This window comes from Parastagonospora nodorum (assembly GCF_000146915.1).
Source record: "Parastagonospora nodorum SN15 chromosome Unknown scaffold_27, whole genome shotgun sequence".
Taxonomy (NCBI): Eukaryota; Fungi; Ascomycota; class Dothideomycetes; order Pleosporales; family Phaeosphaeriaceae; genus Parastagonospora; species Parastagonospora nodorum.
Window position 1 is genome coordinate 267507 of NW_001884575.1, and position 15940 is coordinate 283446.

General features: G+C 53.1%; 8 protein-coding genes across 8 annotated transcripts; 2 read left to right on the forward strand and 6 right to left on the reverse strand.

The window, feature by feature from the left end:
* Positions 1-229: 229 nt before the first annotated feature.
* SNOG_13601 (hypothetical protein) lies at positions 230-973 on the reverse strand (the record flags this gene model as incomplete). Its single annotated transcript, XM_001803754.1, has 3 exons — positions 230-691; positions 743-804; positions 907-973. The coding sequence occupies 3 exons, from the start codon at positions 971-973 to the stop codon at positions 392-394; spliced, it is 429 nt and encodes a 142-aa protein (XP_001803806.1). The 3' UTR covers positions 230-391.
* Positions 974-1300: 327 nt separating this feature from the next.
* Positions 1301-2224, reverse strand: SNOG_13602 (hypothetical protein; the record flags this gene model as incomplete). Its single annotated transcript, XM_001803755.1, has 2 exons — positions 1301-1696; positions 1745-2224. The coding sequence occupies 2 exons, from the start codon at positions 2222-2224 to the stop codon at positions 1301-1303; spliced, it is 876 nt and encodes a 291-aa protein (XP_001803807.1).
* A 709-nt stretch (positions 2225-2933) lies between these two features.
* Positions 2934-3986, forward strand: SNOG_13603 (hypothetical protein; the record flags this gene model as incomplete). The annotated part of the gene is made up of 2 exons (XM_001803756.1): positions 2934-3402; positions 3512-3986. 2 exons carry the CDS (start codon positions 2934-2936, stop codon positions 3844-3846), a joined length of 804 nt encoding a protein of 267 aa, XP_001803808.1. The 3' UTR covers positions 3847-3986.
* A 2609-nt stretch (positions 3987-6595) lies between these two features.
* Positions 6596-8146, reverse strand: SNOG_13604 (hypothetical protein; the record flags this gene model as incomplete). The annotated part of the gene is made up of 5 exons (XM_001803757.1): positions 6596-7053; positions 7106-7144; positions 7195-7891; positions 7942-8046; positions 8102-8146. The coding sequence occupies 5 exons, from the start codon at positions 8144-8146 to the stop codon at positions 6596-6598; spliced, it is 1344 nt and encodes a 447-aa protein (XP_001803809.1).
* A 747-nt stretch (positions 8147-8893) lies between these two features.
* Positions 8894-10975, reverse strand: SNOG_13605 (hypothetical protein; the record flags this gene model as incomplete). Its single annotated transcript, XM_001803758.1, has 2 exons — positions 8894-8983; positions 9035-10975. The coding sequence occupies 2 exons, from the start codon at positions 10973-10975 to the stop codon at positions 8894-8896; spliced, it is 2031 nt and encodes a 676-aa protein (XP_001803810.1).
* Positions 10976-11560: 585 nt separating this feature from the next.
* SNOG_13606 (hypothetical protein) lies at positions 11561-12361 on the forward strand (the record flags this gene model as incomplete). The annotated part of the gene is made up of 1 exon (XM_001803759.1): positions 11561-12361. One exon carries the CDS (start codon positions 11561-11563, stop codon positions 12359-12361), a length of 801 nt encoding a protein of 266 aa, XP_001803811.1.
* Positions 12362-12450: 89 nt separating this feature from the next.
* On the reverse strand, positions 12451-13409 carry SNOG_13607 (hypothetical protein; the record flags this gene model as incomplete). The annotated part of the gene is made up of 1 exon (XM_001803760.1): positions 12451-13409. One exon carries the CDS (start codon positions 13407-13409, stop codon positions 12564-12566), a length of 846 nt encoding a protein of 281 aa, XP_001803812.1. The 3' UTR covers positions 12451-12563.
* A 422-nt stretch (positions 13410-13831) lies between these two features.
* SNOG_13608 (hypothetical protein) lies at positions 13832-15825 on the reverse strand. Its single transcript, XM_001803761.1, has 5 exons — positions 15695-15825; positions 15263-15648; positions 14685-15215; positions 14382-14630; positions 13832-14334 (listed from the first exon to the last, which is right to left on the reverse strand). The coding sequence occupies exons 1-5, from the start codon at positions 15806-15808 to the stop codon at positions 13959-13961; spliced, it is 1656 nt and encodes a 551-aa protein (XP_001803813.1). The 5' UTR covers positions 15809-15825; the 3' UTR covers positions 13832-13958.
* Positions 15826-15940: the final 115 nt, after the last annotated feature.

Below are 15940 nucleotides of genomic sequence, written 5' to 3' on the forward strand. Positions count from 1 at the left end.
GGGAAAAATGGAACGACGGCAAATCCAAGGCCGCGGTGGAACCATTGCCAACACATGTCTGTTGCATCGCTTGCTTTAGGCGAAACCAGCATCAAAAGTGCTGGGCGAGCGAAGCGCCCAGCCATCACAAGATGGTCGGACTGCAGTAGTTGCACCACAGGTCTCGTGTAATACATCTCAGGGCATGGCATCCAGGATCATGACGTCTGAACGCAAGAAGACTGGAAACACGAAAAGTCGAACTTGAATTGTGGATCTTTGTACGACTAAGACGCCTCGAGTCTGTCGCTCTGAGGTAGATTTGGCATCGTTGACAGAGGTCTAGAGAACAGCCGTGACAATCGCAACGAAATCACATTCCCCTCGGGTACTAACTATGCGTGCCCGTCGACTACGCTCTGTCTACAACGACAACCGGCGCGGCATCGTCCTCGACAGCTGGTACGACACGAGGGTGCGTCGTGTGGAGGTTCAGGTCCAGTCCGGGAAGGAGATGGGGAATTGATGGCAATGCTACGTGGAGTCCTGCGTTGATGGGTGTTGGGTCACGGATGACTTCGTGAAGGTTTGGCCGTCCCCGGCTCATGAGGCGCAGAGGTGTAGGGGCGGCGAGAACGCCTGCAGCCAATACAAGCAATGGTAGAAGGGCGGTAACTGAATGCATTTCGAGATGGAGTTTCTTAGGCTGGTTCTGTGCATGTGTCAGAGTGCTGTGTTGATTTGCAATCCATGATGGACTGACCTTGGCTTTGGTTACTTTGAAGTGTAAGATGGGTGTATTTGTTGCAAGATCACAGGATGACTCTATTCACGTTCATATGAACACGCCCTCATATACACCGCCACCTTCGGGATGGAGGAAGGCTTCGGGACCACCACTTCTCGTGAGCGTTCTCAACTGCTTACTCGTGGTTGCTCGCTGCCTGTTCTGACATAGCGATGCTGAATTCGTTCTCGTCCATACCAGGGACATGTTGCACAGCGAAAAGCTCGGAACCTACACCGAATATTGCGCCCAAAAGCCTGTCAGGTACCCGAAAGCTCTCCTGAATGCGGCAGCGCTTCTGCACTCATTGGAAAGATGAGGCTCGACCTTAGCGAAGTGCTCGAATGTTGTGCACTCGAAAATGGACGGCTAGCATGCAGGCCTGTCACAAACCAGAGCATAAGCTTCGTGATTCCAGAAGCCAGAGTGACCAATGAATGGACGCCTGAGAAGTTTTATGGATAGTAAAGTGGAGATGAGAACGAATATCGTTGCCACGACATATACGGTAACTGAAGGGTTCCATCTCTGACCTCAGAAGATCACGACAGGTTCTCCGCCACTACTTGGCTCGTACGGATCTTTGTGACCATGATACTCGAAATAGGCCTCCTGAAATTCTCGGTATGGCGAGTCGGGTGGGCAGTGTGCAAACAGCTCCAGAGTATTCGTGGCCTCGCGGTAATCATCCCACTTGTAGCAAGCATGTCGTTCCGGCTCGTTGGCCCAGTCTATCATTTTCTTCCAATTGCGGCATTTTCGAATTTGCCCGTCGCCAACATGATGTTTAGCAGGTGCAGGCATGGGCGTATCATCCGCCATACACATAATGTCTTGTCGCAAGCCGTCTAGGCAGTGATACATATGGCGAATGTCGAAAGTTTGTGTCGAGTTGTTATGCTTGGAAACAATTGCTTTACGAATGAGTTTCTGTGACGAGTTTAGTAGTCGTTGTATAGCTCGGAAAGCACCACATACCAAACAATGCAAATCGTGAACACCTTTCAGGTAGTAGACGCCTCGTTCAGTATCCCAGGGGAAGCGTGTCGTTGCTGGTAGATCAACTCTCTTCGCGAAATCGTCATGAAGTGCAACTGCCATGGACCCAGTATCGATCGCATCCCATGCTGCATCCATCTCAGTTTCGGTAGCATTCAAGTGCCAATAGTCCGTCATGGCATGGTATGGAGTCGGCGTGTCGAAACTCAGGCCGCTGAATCGTGTCTGCGCAGCATCTCGTGCAATCCTCAATTTCGCGTTGTCGAATACCAGTAGTATGTTCGCCGAAAGAGACAAGAGCAATATGGACATGTAGAATATGAAACTCCGCGTATTCGTGGGTATGATCTCGGAGTCGCTCGCGTTCCATTCTGTCCCGTCCTTCTCATCCAGTTGCGCCCGCAGACTCTCTTCATCTTCTCCACTTAGCGGCTGATAATATCTCGGTGGTCCGTCCATGGTTGCGGTCGTCTAGAGGATGAATGATCCAGGAGCAAGCTTCCTTCCTTTTCCTCTCAAGTTCCAAACGTCCAGCAAACGTCGGCCTTCCTTTGCCAGCGAATCATGCTGACGAGTCGAGAATTCGTGGCCAGCATGGTCCGATCACTTGATGCATTCCGATGCGCCAACGGATTCCGAGCCGTGCCACCAACGCAACCAATGTCCAGGCTATGAGCGTTCTGCCTCACATCGCGGTTCGCCACATATCGATTACCCCAGACGAGCAAGCGCGCCGTGGTTCGCGCGCTCCGAGCTCGGGCCTTTGATGAAGGTGTCTACTCTTGTCGCCTCCTGTGCACCAACCGACCTCAACCACGCCGCCGCCGCCCCAAGATGCAGCCTCGGGCGGCCCCAGGCCTGCTCCAGCAAGGAAGGTCGCATGCGGCCAATATGATAACCGCAAGTGTAACATCGTGCAACCAGGCGGGCGGAAGGGCCGTGAGGGGGTTATCGCCCATGATTGAGCTGGAGAAAACTGGGTGTGACCCGCCAAGACTCTAGGTGCCTTCCTCTTTGGGAGGGTGGTCGACTAAGATCGGAAACGCGACCAAACGGGCTGTTAGAAAGAAACGCCCCAATTATAGTTCCTCTTTATATCTCCGACGCCGCTGCATGAAAGAGGCGCATCAACTGGTCCTGGGGTTTGTCTGTCCGATATCGCCGCAATATGGGTTCCATCACGGTCGAGCAGCTGCCAGCGGCGGTCAAGATGAGTGTCACCAAAGAAGATCGATATGCGATACGAGAAGCCACTACCAAGCAAGAGCTGGATGGAATCTTGGATGTTATATGGGCGGCCAATTACACTCCCTACGAGCCATTTGTGCAACTCTTCTTTCCAGTTCTCGGCTACACATCAGCACACAGAGAGGCAGCGATCGCTGAGTCCAAGGAACGATTTTGGAGCCAACACCAGAGCGATCCGTCCAGCCACTGGTACTATGCATTCGACACACTCACTGGACAAAAGGTTGGCAGCGCCCAGTGGGTTGTCTCCGAGAGCAATCCGTTTGTTGCTGGAGTGCCCAAGTTGACTGCACCATGGTGGCCCGAGGGAGAATGTCGAAACTTTTGCGAGTCGATCCTGAATCAAGTCTACAGGCCACGGGCTAGTTGGATGACGAGGCCGCATTGTGGTGAGTGTGACACAGTTCACTATTCCCGGACCGATCACTGGCTCGAAATTCGCAACTAAAAAACCATCATATTTTCTAAGTATCCACGTGAAAGCTGATTGTGTGACAGCACTGAACTGGCTCGCGGTCATTCCCTCACATCGTCGCCATGGTGTTGGCCGCCTCTTGATGGACGTTGGCGTCCGGCGTGCCGATAGCCTGAACCTCGAGTGCTGGATGGAAGCCTCTACCATGGGCAAGCCCCTGTACGAGAAGTTCGAATTCCAATCTCTTCTCAATCTCGCATTCGACAATGAGCGGAAAGGCGCAAGCGACGAGTGGCGGAAGTGTGCGCACGAGATGACTCCCCCGCCAATATTCGCCATGTGGAGGCCAAAGCAAGGGAACTGGAAGAGCACGAGCGGTGGAGCCGTCAAGTTTCCATGGGACTTGGGGACAGCTTGATGCTATTTGGGAACATTACGCGAGTACGTGGTTGTGGCGTTGGTGGTGTCATTTTCCTATGTTGCATGTCAGTGCCGTACGCAGCGATGTCCGAAGCTGCTAAGATACCCAGACGGTACAAATTGATTTTTGCATACATTATCGCATTGCTTCCAAACTTCGAGCCTCCATTCCGCTTCTGCGCTTCTGTACCCAATCATGTGGCGAGTTCACAGCACTCCACCATGTACAGATGACTGCAACCTACGCACACACTCCCCAGGTCCTTCGTCAGCCATCTCCTGCTGCATCCGCAGCAGATCCAAGCAGCATCCGGGATCGGGTCGGCGCCCGGATACGGAGTGTAGTGTTGCTTCCTGGTGGATGATTTGCGTTTTCCCATGTCGGATGTTGAGATAGTAGGGTTGGTAAGCTGACTTCGCGCGCTATGGGGTCGCCCCAATGCGATCTTTAACAGTACTTGTAGAGCGTGGATATCAGAGCAGAAGGTTAGTCAAAAGTCGAGTGAGAAGCTTGCTTACAACCTAAGAAACACAATCGGACGAGCGTGGTAGAAGCGCGTATAACCGGAGCAGCTTGGGGCTGAGCAAATTAAGCAAACAGAAAACGAGACATTTTTAGTCAGGTGAAAGCTCTACAGGCGCAATGAGCTATTTCTACACGCATCTCGCTGGCGCGAGAGGCTGCTAGATCTTGCTAGATTGTCAATTAATCAAATGGTACATGTGTAAAATCACAAATACGACGACATCTGCACGCTGGTTCGATATGGCTACTTAGAAATCATGGGCCGCGAGCAGAAATTGCTCGCAAACGCGACGACATAAACAGTAAACAAGGGACGAAAGCCAGAGGACAAAACAAAATGCGCGAAAACAAGCAGAATGAGGCATGCGTCGCTAGCCATTCCCCTGCTGGTTTCTTGGCTTCGTAGCTCTCTAAAGTTCTGTCGCACTCTAAACAAAATATCAAACCTAAGCCTCTATTTTCCGTGGGCATCAAGAGAGCATTTCAAGGATTAATGTCGTTCTCCATTCTCTGAGCAATGGGAAAGCAACAAAGTTACGTTGTTGTCGTTCAACCGGTTTCAAAACCAATTCATTGTAGAAGTATGTACTGCCCAAAAGATCTTTCCACTAATCAATGTTCTCAAGCTCTCGACTGCGCGATTATAGATACTCGGACTTGCTCTCTCCAACTCACAAGATCGCCATATTCCTTGAGCTTGTATCAAAGTTCACAAACCCTACATGACCATTATGTCAAAACACACATTCAGCAATGTTTTATGTTTCTCCTTGACTGGCGATCGAAATCAAACTAATTCTGGCAGAGATGCCGTGTGAAGTCGCAGGGACATGGAAGCGTGTTACTGTTTCGCGTCTCCAAAACACCAAGACGGAGAGCTCATGGCTCTGTGCTGCAGTGCTACGTGCTTCAGGTCTACATTGAAACGGATTTACCAGCTTGCAATGTGAAGAACCAGGAAAGCCACAAAGTCGAAAAGACGAGACACGAACCTTAGGCGCAGTATATCCAAAACAACATTTCAGTACCCATAACCCCTGCCTCTCTTCCGAGTGTTCTCAAAAACAAATAAGGCTGGCCCATGTGGTCAGACTGAACGCGTCCGGTATGAGGACTTCTTCCTGTAAGTCCCAAAAGAGATAGTGCCTGGACGTACTGTCTGCAGTATTTAAACGACCTGCTTCTTCGCTATCTTCTTCTCCACAGCACTCCATACCTTGCTCAAAATCAATGGGCAAGAGAGATATGTCTTTTCAAAAAGGTCGAAAGAGAACTAGCATGTCCAAAATGATGATATCAAGAACTTATGGGAGAGGGAAGATTTTCAAAAACGCAGAGGCCGATGTGATGTTGCGTCTCCAAAATACGACAAAGCAGAGGTGCTGTGTCGTGGGCGCGGGAGTCTCGAGGTCTTTGCAGTGGAAAAATGTCACTTTCAGAATCTATGGGATAAACCGAAAAACCAGAGCTGACATCGTCATGTCTACGGCTCATCCAAGAACAAATGTCGGTGGTTCCGTGACATGTGTCGCTCTTCCAAGTGTTTTTAAAGGCCCAGGGTTTTGCCGCATGTGGTGAAAACGACGGCACTTGCTATTGTTATTCCTCGTCTGTATCCAAAAGCACATCGACACACCGGTATGGTGTGCTGCTCGGACGTGCCAGCTGGAGTATTTAAACACCGCTTCTTCGACATCATTCTCTCTACAACACTCCACACTTGTTTTAAAGTCTAACAGGAAGTTATATATTGTCTTCTTCCAAAAAAAAAATGCCTTGGGATGATGTGTGATTCTTCTGTCCTGCCTTGCAAAACAAAAAAACCAACACTACTATACGATGATCTCTGTGCTGCGTTGGTTCTAGATGTGAAGCACGGGGACGCAGCAGACATGTTTGTGCGTTGCTGAGATTGAAGCGAGGAGAAGTTAGTTTTATGTTTTTTTTTGATGTGAGCTCGAGGATCCAAAAAAATGGAGGATGGAACTACATATCGAGTAGAAGCATGGAGACAGGCTTGAAGAGCTACAGAATAAGAAGAATAAACTATTGATGGCAAGAGTGCGTTGGGTGGCGTGCCGCATTTCAAAGAACTATTCGGCCGATACATGTCGCGCCTGCAGAGAATTTGCGAGTTCATGATCTATTCTTTAAACAAATGCTCATCGCCATCACCCCAACGAAGTAATAATGACCACCATCATCTCCAAACATCCCTCCCCTAAATCTTCACCCCCTCCAAAATCGGTCTTGCCTCCTCACTCTTCCACCATCCGCCTTCACCACCAGGGTAACTAAACCTCTCCATACTCTCCGCCTTCATCTCTACGCTATACCCGGGCTCCATGGGCGTGACATAATACCCCTCTTTCACCTTACTCGGATTTTCAAAATGCTCATGCAAATGGTCCACATACTCCAACACACTCTTCTTGCCGCTAACAACCACATAGTCGATGGTGCTCAGGTGCTGCGTGTATTCGGGCAGGCCCACGCCGCCCGAGTGCGGTACGATGGGGACGTTGAATTTAGCAGCCATCAAGAGCACGGCGATGACTTCGTTGACGCCGCCGAGGCGGCAGGCGTCGATTTGGCAGATGTCGATGGCGGAGGAGGCGAGGAATTGCTTGAACATTACGCGGTTTTGACACATTTCGCCCGTGGCGACGCCGATGTTGTCTTGCAGTGTTAGGAGGAGTAAGGAGGAAAGTAGAAGAGAGGGAAGACTTACAGGGCTTGAGGGCTTCGCGGATGGCTTTGTGGCCAAGGACTATTAAAGTCAGTAAGTCAATGGCAGTGGAAGGATACTCATATACACACCATCATCAGGACTCGTCGGCTCCTCGATAAACCAGGGCCTGAACTCTGCCAACTCTTTCATATACTCAATCGCCTCGGGAACGCTCCACACCTGATTCGCATCGACCATGAGCACATTCCCCTTGTCGAATCCAATAATCTCCCGCGCAATGCGCAGCCGCGTCTTGTCCTGCTCCATGTCGCTCCCAACCTTCAATTTGAAGTGGCGGTACCCCTTGGACAGCGTTTCCGTCAACAAGCCGCGCATCTTATCTTCGCCGTAGCCCAACCAGCCCGCTGACGTCGTGTACGCCGGCACAGCCTGGGAGTTGAGCGCCTCCTGAAGCCGCTCTTTCTTCCCCTTCTCTGCCTTTGTCAAGATCTCCAACGCCTCGTCGGGTGTGAGCGCATCAGTAATATATCGAAAGTCAATCAACGACACGATTTCCTGCGGTTTCATGTCTGCAACGATGCGCCAGACGGGTTTGCCCAGCGTCTTGGCCCACAGGTCCCAGATGGCGTTTACCACGGCGCCGAGAGCGAGGTGGATAACGCCCTTTTCGGGGCCGATCCAGCGGAGTTGCGAGTCGTTGACGAGGTGGCGCCATGTTTTTCCCCAGTTCTCGACGAGGGATTCGAGGGTGCGGCCTTTGATGCGGTCGGCGAGGTGGGCGATGGCGGTGCAGACGATTTCGTTGCCGCGGCCGATCGTGAAGGTCTGTATTCCTATGAGTGAAACGCATGGATTGGCCCAGGTGAGTTGCTCACCATGCCATGGCCTTTGAATTCCGAATCGGTGTGTAGGATGCAGTATGCTGAGGAATAGTCTCCTGCTGCATTCATGGCATCGGAACCGGTCTTGTCGAGAGAAGTCTATTTGTACGCGTCAGTCTCTTCCAATTGCACTCGATTCCAGCGTATAACTTACCGGAAACCGTACATCCTTCGTCTCGGCATGTGTGATTGTGACCATCTTGTCTATATGTGATAGCTGTCAATAGAGGGGATATTTTTGATTCCGATGATTCCGAAAACGAGTGATGCCCCGCAAAGTACCACTCTTCAGATCAAGAGATGAGAAGCCACAAGCAGCAGGTCAATGAAGCTCGAATAGTGAAGAAATACGTATGCGTTATTTAATACTTCAGCGCACCTAGAAACCTATATACAAAATAAATGGCGATGCATCCGGCGCCGACCATCGTGGAATGCGCGACTAACCCCACACGTACTACGCAATTCGTGGAGAAACACGCTCCGTCGGGCAAGCCACACTTTTGCGGCTGGACATCGGGGTATGAGCGACCGTAGATGGCCACGCTTAATATTTTGCTTACCATGTGAGGCCTTCTCTGCTAGAATGACCCCTGTCAGACACTCTACGCGTAAATGATCGGTCAACCCTGCGAAAGCTTCGATAGCTTGTGGAAAGCTTGAGCTCACTTTGTTCACATGCATCACGAGACCTACAAGTCAGTACTTCATATTTTAACGGACCTGTAAGATTTCATGTGCAATTCCGCCCATAGTTTTTGTAATGTACAGACCGTGTACGGCAAGATCCAAGGACCCTGCAGCCCATTAACAGCCGTTGGCAACTTGCCCTTCTCCTAGACACTCACACGACCAAACGGTGGTAATAGCTTCGCCGTGGTAAAGCAATATCGACGGTATGCATCTGTCGCTCGTGAACGAACTACACCCTCCGTCAAGTACGCACTTATTTGATACCCCTCCTCTCGGTCTCGCTGTAGAAGATGAGCATACGCCACAGTCTCTTTACAAACGACTCTGCTTCTTCATCGAGAACCTGAACATAGTTAGCAATTAGGTCACATACTTCGCTAAAGAGAATGCATACCGGTTCCAGGTCTTCCAAGAGAGCCTGCGGACTGCCTCGCTTCCTCAAATGCCCAACGACGGAATCAACCAAATCTTCGTCTTGCAGACCCGTGAGCTCGAGCGCCTTGTTCGCGGTCCAGTCGCGGAGTTCTTTATCGACGTGCTTTGGCAGAAGATGATCCCAGGCCACGTTCCAATCCCACAGACCATGCTTGTCTTGGGGAATACCGCGTGCCAGCTCTGCCCGTGCCTCTACAACCTCTTCCTCGGTGAGGTTGGCGCGAACAGGAGCGTCATAATTGATAGGGATGAGGGTACGCTTCTTGGTGGTGGCTGCGTCGGTGGGCTCTTCGTCTTCGAGGAGGTTTTCGACGTCTGCGGCTGTACGGCGGGTCGGGGCTGCGGTCTTTTCGAGTTTCTTTGCGGCGCCACCGAGAGAGATCTTGAATTGTGCAGCTGGCTCGTTCTGTTCTTGAGTGCGCATGAGCTCCTCGGCCTGTTGATCGAGGAAGGCATCGGCTTGACCACGGGCGGCCTCTTTCTGTCTGTTCTGAGAAGCCATTTCGCTCTGCTCCTGCCGGCGGTCGATCGCATCTTCCTTTGCCTCCCTCTCGCGAACCCTCTCGCGCTCGCGCATGTAGTCGCCGTGATCGCGGTAGTAGATGTGACGCTTTGCAGCAGCTTCGAGGTCGTCGTCGAACTCTGCCAGCTGCTTCGCCTGTGCGTCACGAGCGGCCTGCTTCTCTGCCTCCTGGTTCTTGACACGGTCACTTTCACGTCCAAGCGAAGACACCGTCCTGTTCTCAAGCTTGAGCCAGCGAGAGAGCTGCTTCTGGTACGCGTCTTCAAGCTCTTCATCGCGCTTCTTCTTGCGACGGGCCTCGATCTCCGAGTCACTAGCCGAGTCATCGTCGTCTTCGCGACTGATGTAGTTCCCGCCATTAACGGCTCCTCCGTTGACGAAGTTGACGCCACCCTGGTAGTCGCGCGGAAACTGGGACCCCTTCGGTCCACTGGGAGCTCCCTGAACACCGCGCTCTGCCCTAGGTCCAAGAGGTATGCCATTTGCTCCTCCGCCTCCGGGTCCAGTGGGCGCTGAAGGCGGAGGAGATGTGCGCCTACCGCTGCGGCGACGCTCCTCTGCCTCGACCTCTTCCTCCCTCCGCAGGCGCTCACGGTCGCGCTGGTTAGATCGGTCGCGGAAGGCGGCAATCTCAGCGGCAACGATCTCGCGCATCTCGGCCGGGATGTCTGCAAGCTCGTCTTCGCCAGTTGTCAAATTGACAAAGGCAACCTCCACGTCTCCATCCTGCTGTGGCGCGTCTTGCATAGTGGCGTCGTTTCCGTACTCGTTTGCGGGCATGTTCGGTGGGTTGAAGAGGCTTGCGATGACTCCGGTTAGAGCTTCTTTGGCAGAATCGAGGCGGAACTGAACCGTATTCTCGTCTTCGTTGCGCGTCCTGCTCCATTCCTCGGCGTACTTGATAGATGCGTCGTCGACCATGACCTGCAGCTTAGTAGTCTCCACCTCTTCTTCTTCATCATCATCCTCCTTCTTGGCCTCTCCCGGCTTCTGGCGCTTGGTGGGCACCTGGACGTCCTTGAAGATCTCGGCGGCCGTCTCCAAGCTTTGCGCGTCTGCAAACTCTGCGAACCCAAACGTCTGAGGCTTGTTGTTCGCATCCGTAGCCCTTTGCCACCTCTCCAGCTTTCCTGCCGTCTCAAGTATGCGCACCATGCCCTCATCTCCACCAACGCCGTCCGGGATGTTTCCGACGAAAATGGTGCGAGCAATCGCTTCACGACTGGGAGGAATTACCTGTTGTATGGGCTCTCTGCCTCCGTCTCGGTCCATACCGAGTCCACGGCGTGCCGAGTTCGGTGCGCCTTCCCTTCGACCTCCCACAGGGCTATCCACCTTGCCACCTTGTGTTCCTAGGCGAATGACGGGCGCATTCATATTGAAGTTGGGTATGTTCGCGGGTGCTTGCCAGTTCGTCGGCAGTGGGCGCGGTCCTCCTAGAGCTGGTGGTCCTTGGCCGAATGCTGCACCTGGAGGAGCTGCACCAGGAGGTCCTGCGACGCCGGGCGGTCCTGCAAGCTGTGAGTAATGGCCGTTGAAATGTTCGCATGAGTCCACAGATGAGTTGACCCATAGCAGAGCATGTAAACTCACCCATTCCTGGCGGTGCCATGCCTGGCGCGCCGCCATAGCCTGGAGGAGGGCCAGTGAAGCCCGGAGCACCTATGCGCGTCAGCTAATTGTGCATTACATTTGTTGGAAGACATACCAGGGTAATTGTACATTTCGGAAGATGCACAGTCGCAATGCAGAAGGTAGAGTGAGCGTGTGTCGTGCTTGGAAGTCGCGGTCGCAGATTGAGGAAGGCACGCTAAGAAAGTTATCCATGGTAGTCGCGACGGAGATAGCGTGCCAAGACATTTCGTCGAACCTTCGAAATATCATCTGGGCTGCATCACCCGGGCCGCAATTGCGACTCCAGCCAGCATCCCAATCGTAGTCCACCTCGCACAAGGCACCGGCATGAGCTCACGTTCACTCGGCGAGCTCCTGCTCCGCCCGTCCCCCATTGCCCGCACGCCGCTGTGCCAGATCCGCCGGACGCCAGCATCATGGCCATCTCGAAGCATATCCAACACACCTCAGGCGGCCGCGCAATCGCAGGGCAAAGAAGATGACTACGATTACCGGTCCCAAGGACAGCAAAAACCAGCATCACAAGCACCACAACAGCAACAACCCCCCATCCGCCGCTCACCCAGCGGCCCAAGAGACACCTCGAAAGCCATCGACTCCCTCTTCGGCATGTCCTCGCAGCGCTCTCGCCCTCCACCACGCGGCCAATCCACATCCAGCGACGAAGTCCGCGCCGCACGCAACGCACACATCTTTGGCGCCGGCTTCAGCAACCCCTCCGGCACAAACCGGCGCACCGGCCGCGGTCCACCAAAGCTCAACTTCGACGACATGTCGCTGCCGACAGACATGCTGGACCCGAACCTGTCCAACAAGCCGTCCGAGGCGGCAAGTCTGGCCACCCAGCAGCAAGAAACGTTCGCCAACTACCCGCGGCTGAATCCGACGTATGGGCGCTTGGTGGAGCTGGACGTCAGTCGGGGACGCGATTTGGTGCGAGGCATTGGCATGTTGGGCAGTTTGGTGACGAGGAATAAGGTCAAGCATGAGATGTTTAGGCAGAAGTATCATGAGCGGGGGGGCTTGAAGAGGAAGAGGTTGGCGAGTGAGCGGTGGAGGGCGAGGTTTAAGAAGGGGTTTAAGGATGTTACGAGGAGGGTTAGTGAGTTGACTGCAAAGGGGTGGTAGAGTGTGTACTATATATGTATATGTTGGGCATGATTTTGGACTGTCTACGTGGATATCAGAATCGGATGTACGTCATGCATGTCATGTTTGCTTCTAATTATCTACCAATGCTTTTATATGCGTACGTCAATCATATACAAGAACCATCGCTATACTCGCACAAGTCTCCATATCTACCGCATCCTGTCCATATACTCTCCCCTCAATCCAACCTCTTTCCCGTTCCCCCACCCCCATATCCATACCCCCCGATCCCATACCCACCACCGCCTCTCTGCGGCACACTCGTCGGTAACCCATATCCGCCACCGCCTCCAAACCGCCCACCCCCATTCATGCGCTCAGTCGTATACCTCTTCAAGCGCCTGGGAAGATCCACGCCGCGGAAATACGCCACGCAAACCGCCGCGCTCGCGCCCGCACTCAGCAGGCAATAAAGCAGCGTGCTCGTGTAAATATGCCCGCCATACCCGCTCCAGCCCGGCGGCAGCGTGGTGCTGGGATACCAGCGCACGCTAAAGGACAAGGGCAGACTGTCGCCGATGGTGATCTTCGTGTTGCGCGTGTGCGACGCGATAGAGTATGCGGTCGCGGCGTCTACCACACCGGGACTCACGCTCTTGGGCGCGGCGTGGACGAGCAGATTGATGCTATTGCCGACGTGTAAATGGCTAAGTTGCAGTGTGCCCGAGAGCGCGACGACGAGCGGCGTGTATAGACTACTCTGGGTGCCGAGCGCGCCTTCTTGGGTTGATTCGTCGGAGACGCGGTATTCGCGCTCGAGCACGCTGGGAGGGAGAGGGCGAGAGGGGATTCGGCAGGAGAGCGGGGCGTCGTTATGGATGTAGAATTCGAGGAGGTGGAAGAAGGAGTCGGAGACGAAGTCGATGGTGCAGTTGAGGTCGCGTTCGATGCCAAAGGCGAGTTCGAGCGGGCGTCCGGTTTCATTGCAGATTGGGAATGGGATATATTGGAGTTGGCCGGATGCGTCTACGATCTGGGGGAGGTTAGCTTTGGGGCTGACGACTTGGGATGGAGGTGCGTACATGTTCGCCTGTGTCTCTGAGCAATGGGTTAGCAGAAGGAATGGTGACGATGGTGTTGTCTATTGACATACATTGTCCGGTTTAGACAACTGACGGGAATCGGCTCTCCAGGGTTATACCCTCTGCCCTCTTCCACACTCTTTAGCGGTTGCTGTTCACCCGCAGCACTTGAGAGCGCTACGCAAAAGGACGAGAGTGCGAGCAGCGCCAATCGCCATGAAGGCGCCCTGAAAAACATAACTTCCGTATGGATCGACCAAAAGAAAATGGGCAGAGAAGAGTTGCTCACGATCGGAGCACTCTCGGTCGTGGAGGACTTTAACGTGGATCTGTCATGAGTACCTATTTGCTTGGCCTGTGCGGGCGGACTTCCGTCTCCTCGCCGCAAACATCGGCTCCAATATGCACCAAAGTCGACCAGAACTCGAAATTACGTATGTTATGATTTATTCATCTACATATTCTCCAGACGCTCGGTTGATCGCTTTTGTCGCATGCCATGAAATCATTTAACCGTTACAGCCTCTCGGGCCACCAATCGTTCGCAGCGCTTACAAAGTAGACTTCTTCTTGAACGCATTGATGAGACCGCTCGTGCTAGCGTCATGAGAGTTCGACTCGCCATCCTGGTCAAGCTCGCCCAAGATCTTCTTCGCGAGCGACTTGCCAAGCTCGACACCCCACTGGTCGAAGCTGTTGATGTTCCAGATCGCGCCCTCGGTAAATGTGAGGTGCTCGTAGTAGACGATCAGGGCACCGAGAGTAGCGGGGGTGATCTTGTCCGCCAGGATCGAGGTGGTGGGACGGTTGCCCAAGAAAGTCTTGTGGGAGACGAGCTCATCGGGAGCACCCTCAGCCTTGACCTCGTCTGGGGTCTTGCCGACCATGAGGGCCTCGGCCTGAGCGAAGAAGTTGGAAGCAAGCATCCTGCAGTTGTTAGTTTAGCTATTTAATGTTGGACAGGGAATTCGTACTTCTGGTGCTTGTTGTTCTCGACAGGGTTGTGGCTCTGTGCTGCCAGGATGAAGTCGGTGGGAATGAGCTTGGTACCCTGGTGGAGCAACTGGTAGAAAGAGTGCTGGGCGTTGGTGGCGGGCTCGCCGAAGAGGATGGGTCCGGTAGTGTACTTGACGTAGTCTCCACTACGGGTAATGGCCTTGCCGTTCGACTCCATGGACAGTTGCTGGAGGTAAGCGGGGAACCTGTGCAGGTACTGGTCGAATCTGCAATTGTCAGGCGATGTTAGGGCTACAAGTCATCTGCAGCGTAGAACTTACGGAGAAACAAGGTGAGTCTGAGCGCCGAAGAAGTCTGAGTACCAGACACTCAAGAGACCACCAATAACGGGGATGTTCTTCTCGAGAGGAGTCTCCTTGAAGTGCTTGTCCATGGCATGGGCACCAGCAAGAAGCTGGTGGAAGTTGTCGAAACCAATGTAAAGGGCAACGCTCAAGCCAATAGCGCTCCATACACTGTAACGTCCACCGACCCAGTCAGAGAATCCGAACATGTTCTTCTTGTCGATACCGAACTTGGTGACTTCCTCTTCGTTGGTCGATAGAGCGACGAAGTGCTTGGCAATGTCCTCCTGCTTAGCACTCTTCAAGAACCATGCCTTGGCAGTGTTTGCGTTGGTGACGGTCTCGGCGGTTGTGAAGGTCTTGGAAGCGATGAGGAACAGCGTAGTCTCGGGGTTGGAGTCCTTGAGAGCCTCTGCAATGTGTGTGCCGTCAATGTTGGAAACGAAGTGGATCTTGAGGGAGCGGTCGGCGTAGGCCTTGAGAGCCTCAGAGACCATGACGGGGCCACTGTACATGGTCAGCGATCATACTTCTCACTTCTTCATGCCACATACAGGTCGGAGCCTCCGATACCAATGTTGACAATGGTGTCGATCTTCTTGCCAGTGTAACCCTTCCATGCGCCGCTGCGAACCTGCTCGCTAAATTCCTTCATGTGGTCAAGCACCTCGTTGACGCCCTCAACGACGCTCTCGCCATCAACCTTCATGGGCTGGTTGGATGTGTTGCGGAGAGCAACATGGTAGACTGCGCGCTTTTCGGTGAAGTTGATCTTCTCACCAGCGAACATGTCATCGCGAAGCTTCTCGAGGCCAGCCTCCTTTGCCAACTCAACAAGCAGTTTGATGGTCTCCTCGGTCACAAAGTTCTTGGAGAAGTCAAACAGAGTTTCTGAGCCATCGGCCTCGTTCTTGAAGGTGTGGCTGAACTTCTCGAATCGCTGGAATGGTTTAGTTGAGTGTCAGAAGCATTGTCTCACTGCCTACCTGAGGGTCCTTCTTGAAGTACTCCTTCAATACAATGTCCTTTCCGAGCTTCTGGTGGTGGTCCTGGAGAGCCGACCAGGCGGAAAGATCAGAGGCTTGTGCGAAGCCCGGCATATTGTGTTACGTAGCTGGTGGGGTGAGTAATTGACTGACTAACGATCCGAAGCACTTACAGTGAAATATGTATGGGGGGAAGAGGGTAATTGAGAGCAATTGATCAGAAGTCAGAAGCTCAGGTGAGTGGGA

Coding starts and splice junctions, on each gene's coding strand:
- SNOG_13608 (XM_001803761.1), bottom strand. CDS start 15,808: ATGCCGGGCTTCGCACAAGCCTCTGATCTTTCCGCCTGGTCGGCTCTC. Junction 15,649..15,694: donor ACTTCAAGAAGGACCCTCAG/GTAGGCAGTGAG, acceptor AAACCATTCCAG/CGATTCGAGAAGTTCAGCCA. Junction 14,335..14,381: donor GAGAACAACAAGCACCAGAA/GTACGAATTCCC, acceptor TAACAACTGCAG/GATGCTTGCTTCCAACTTCT.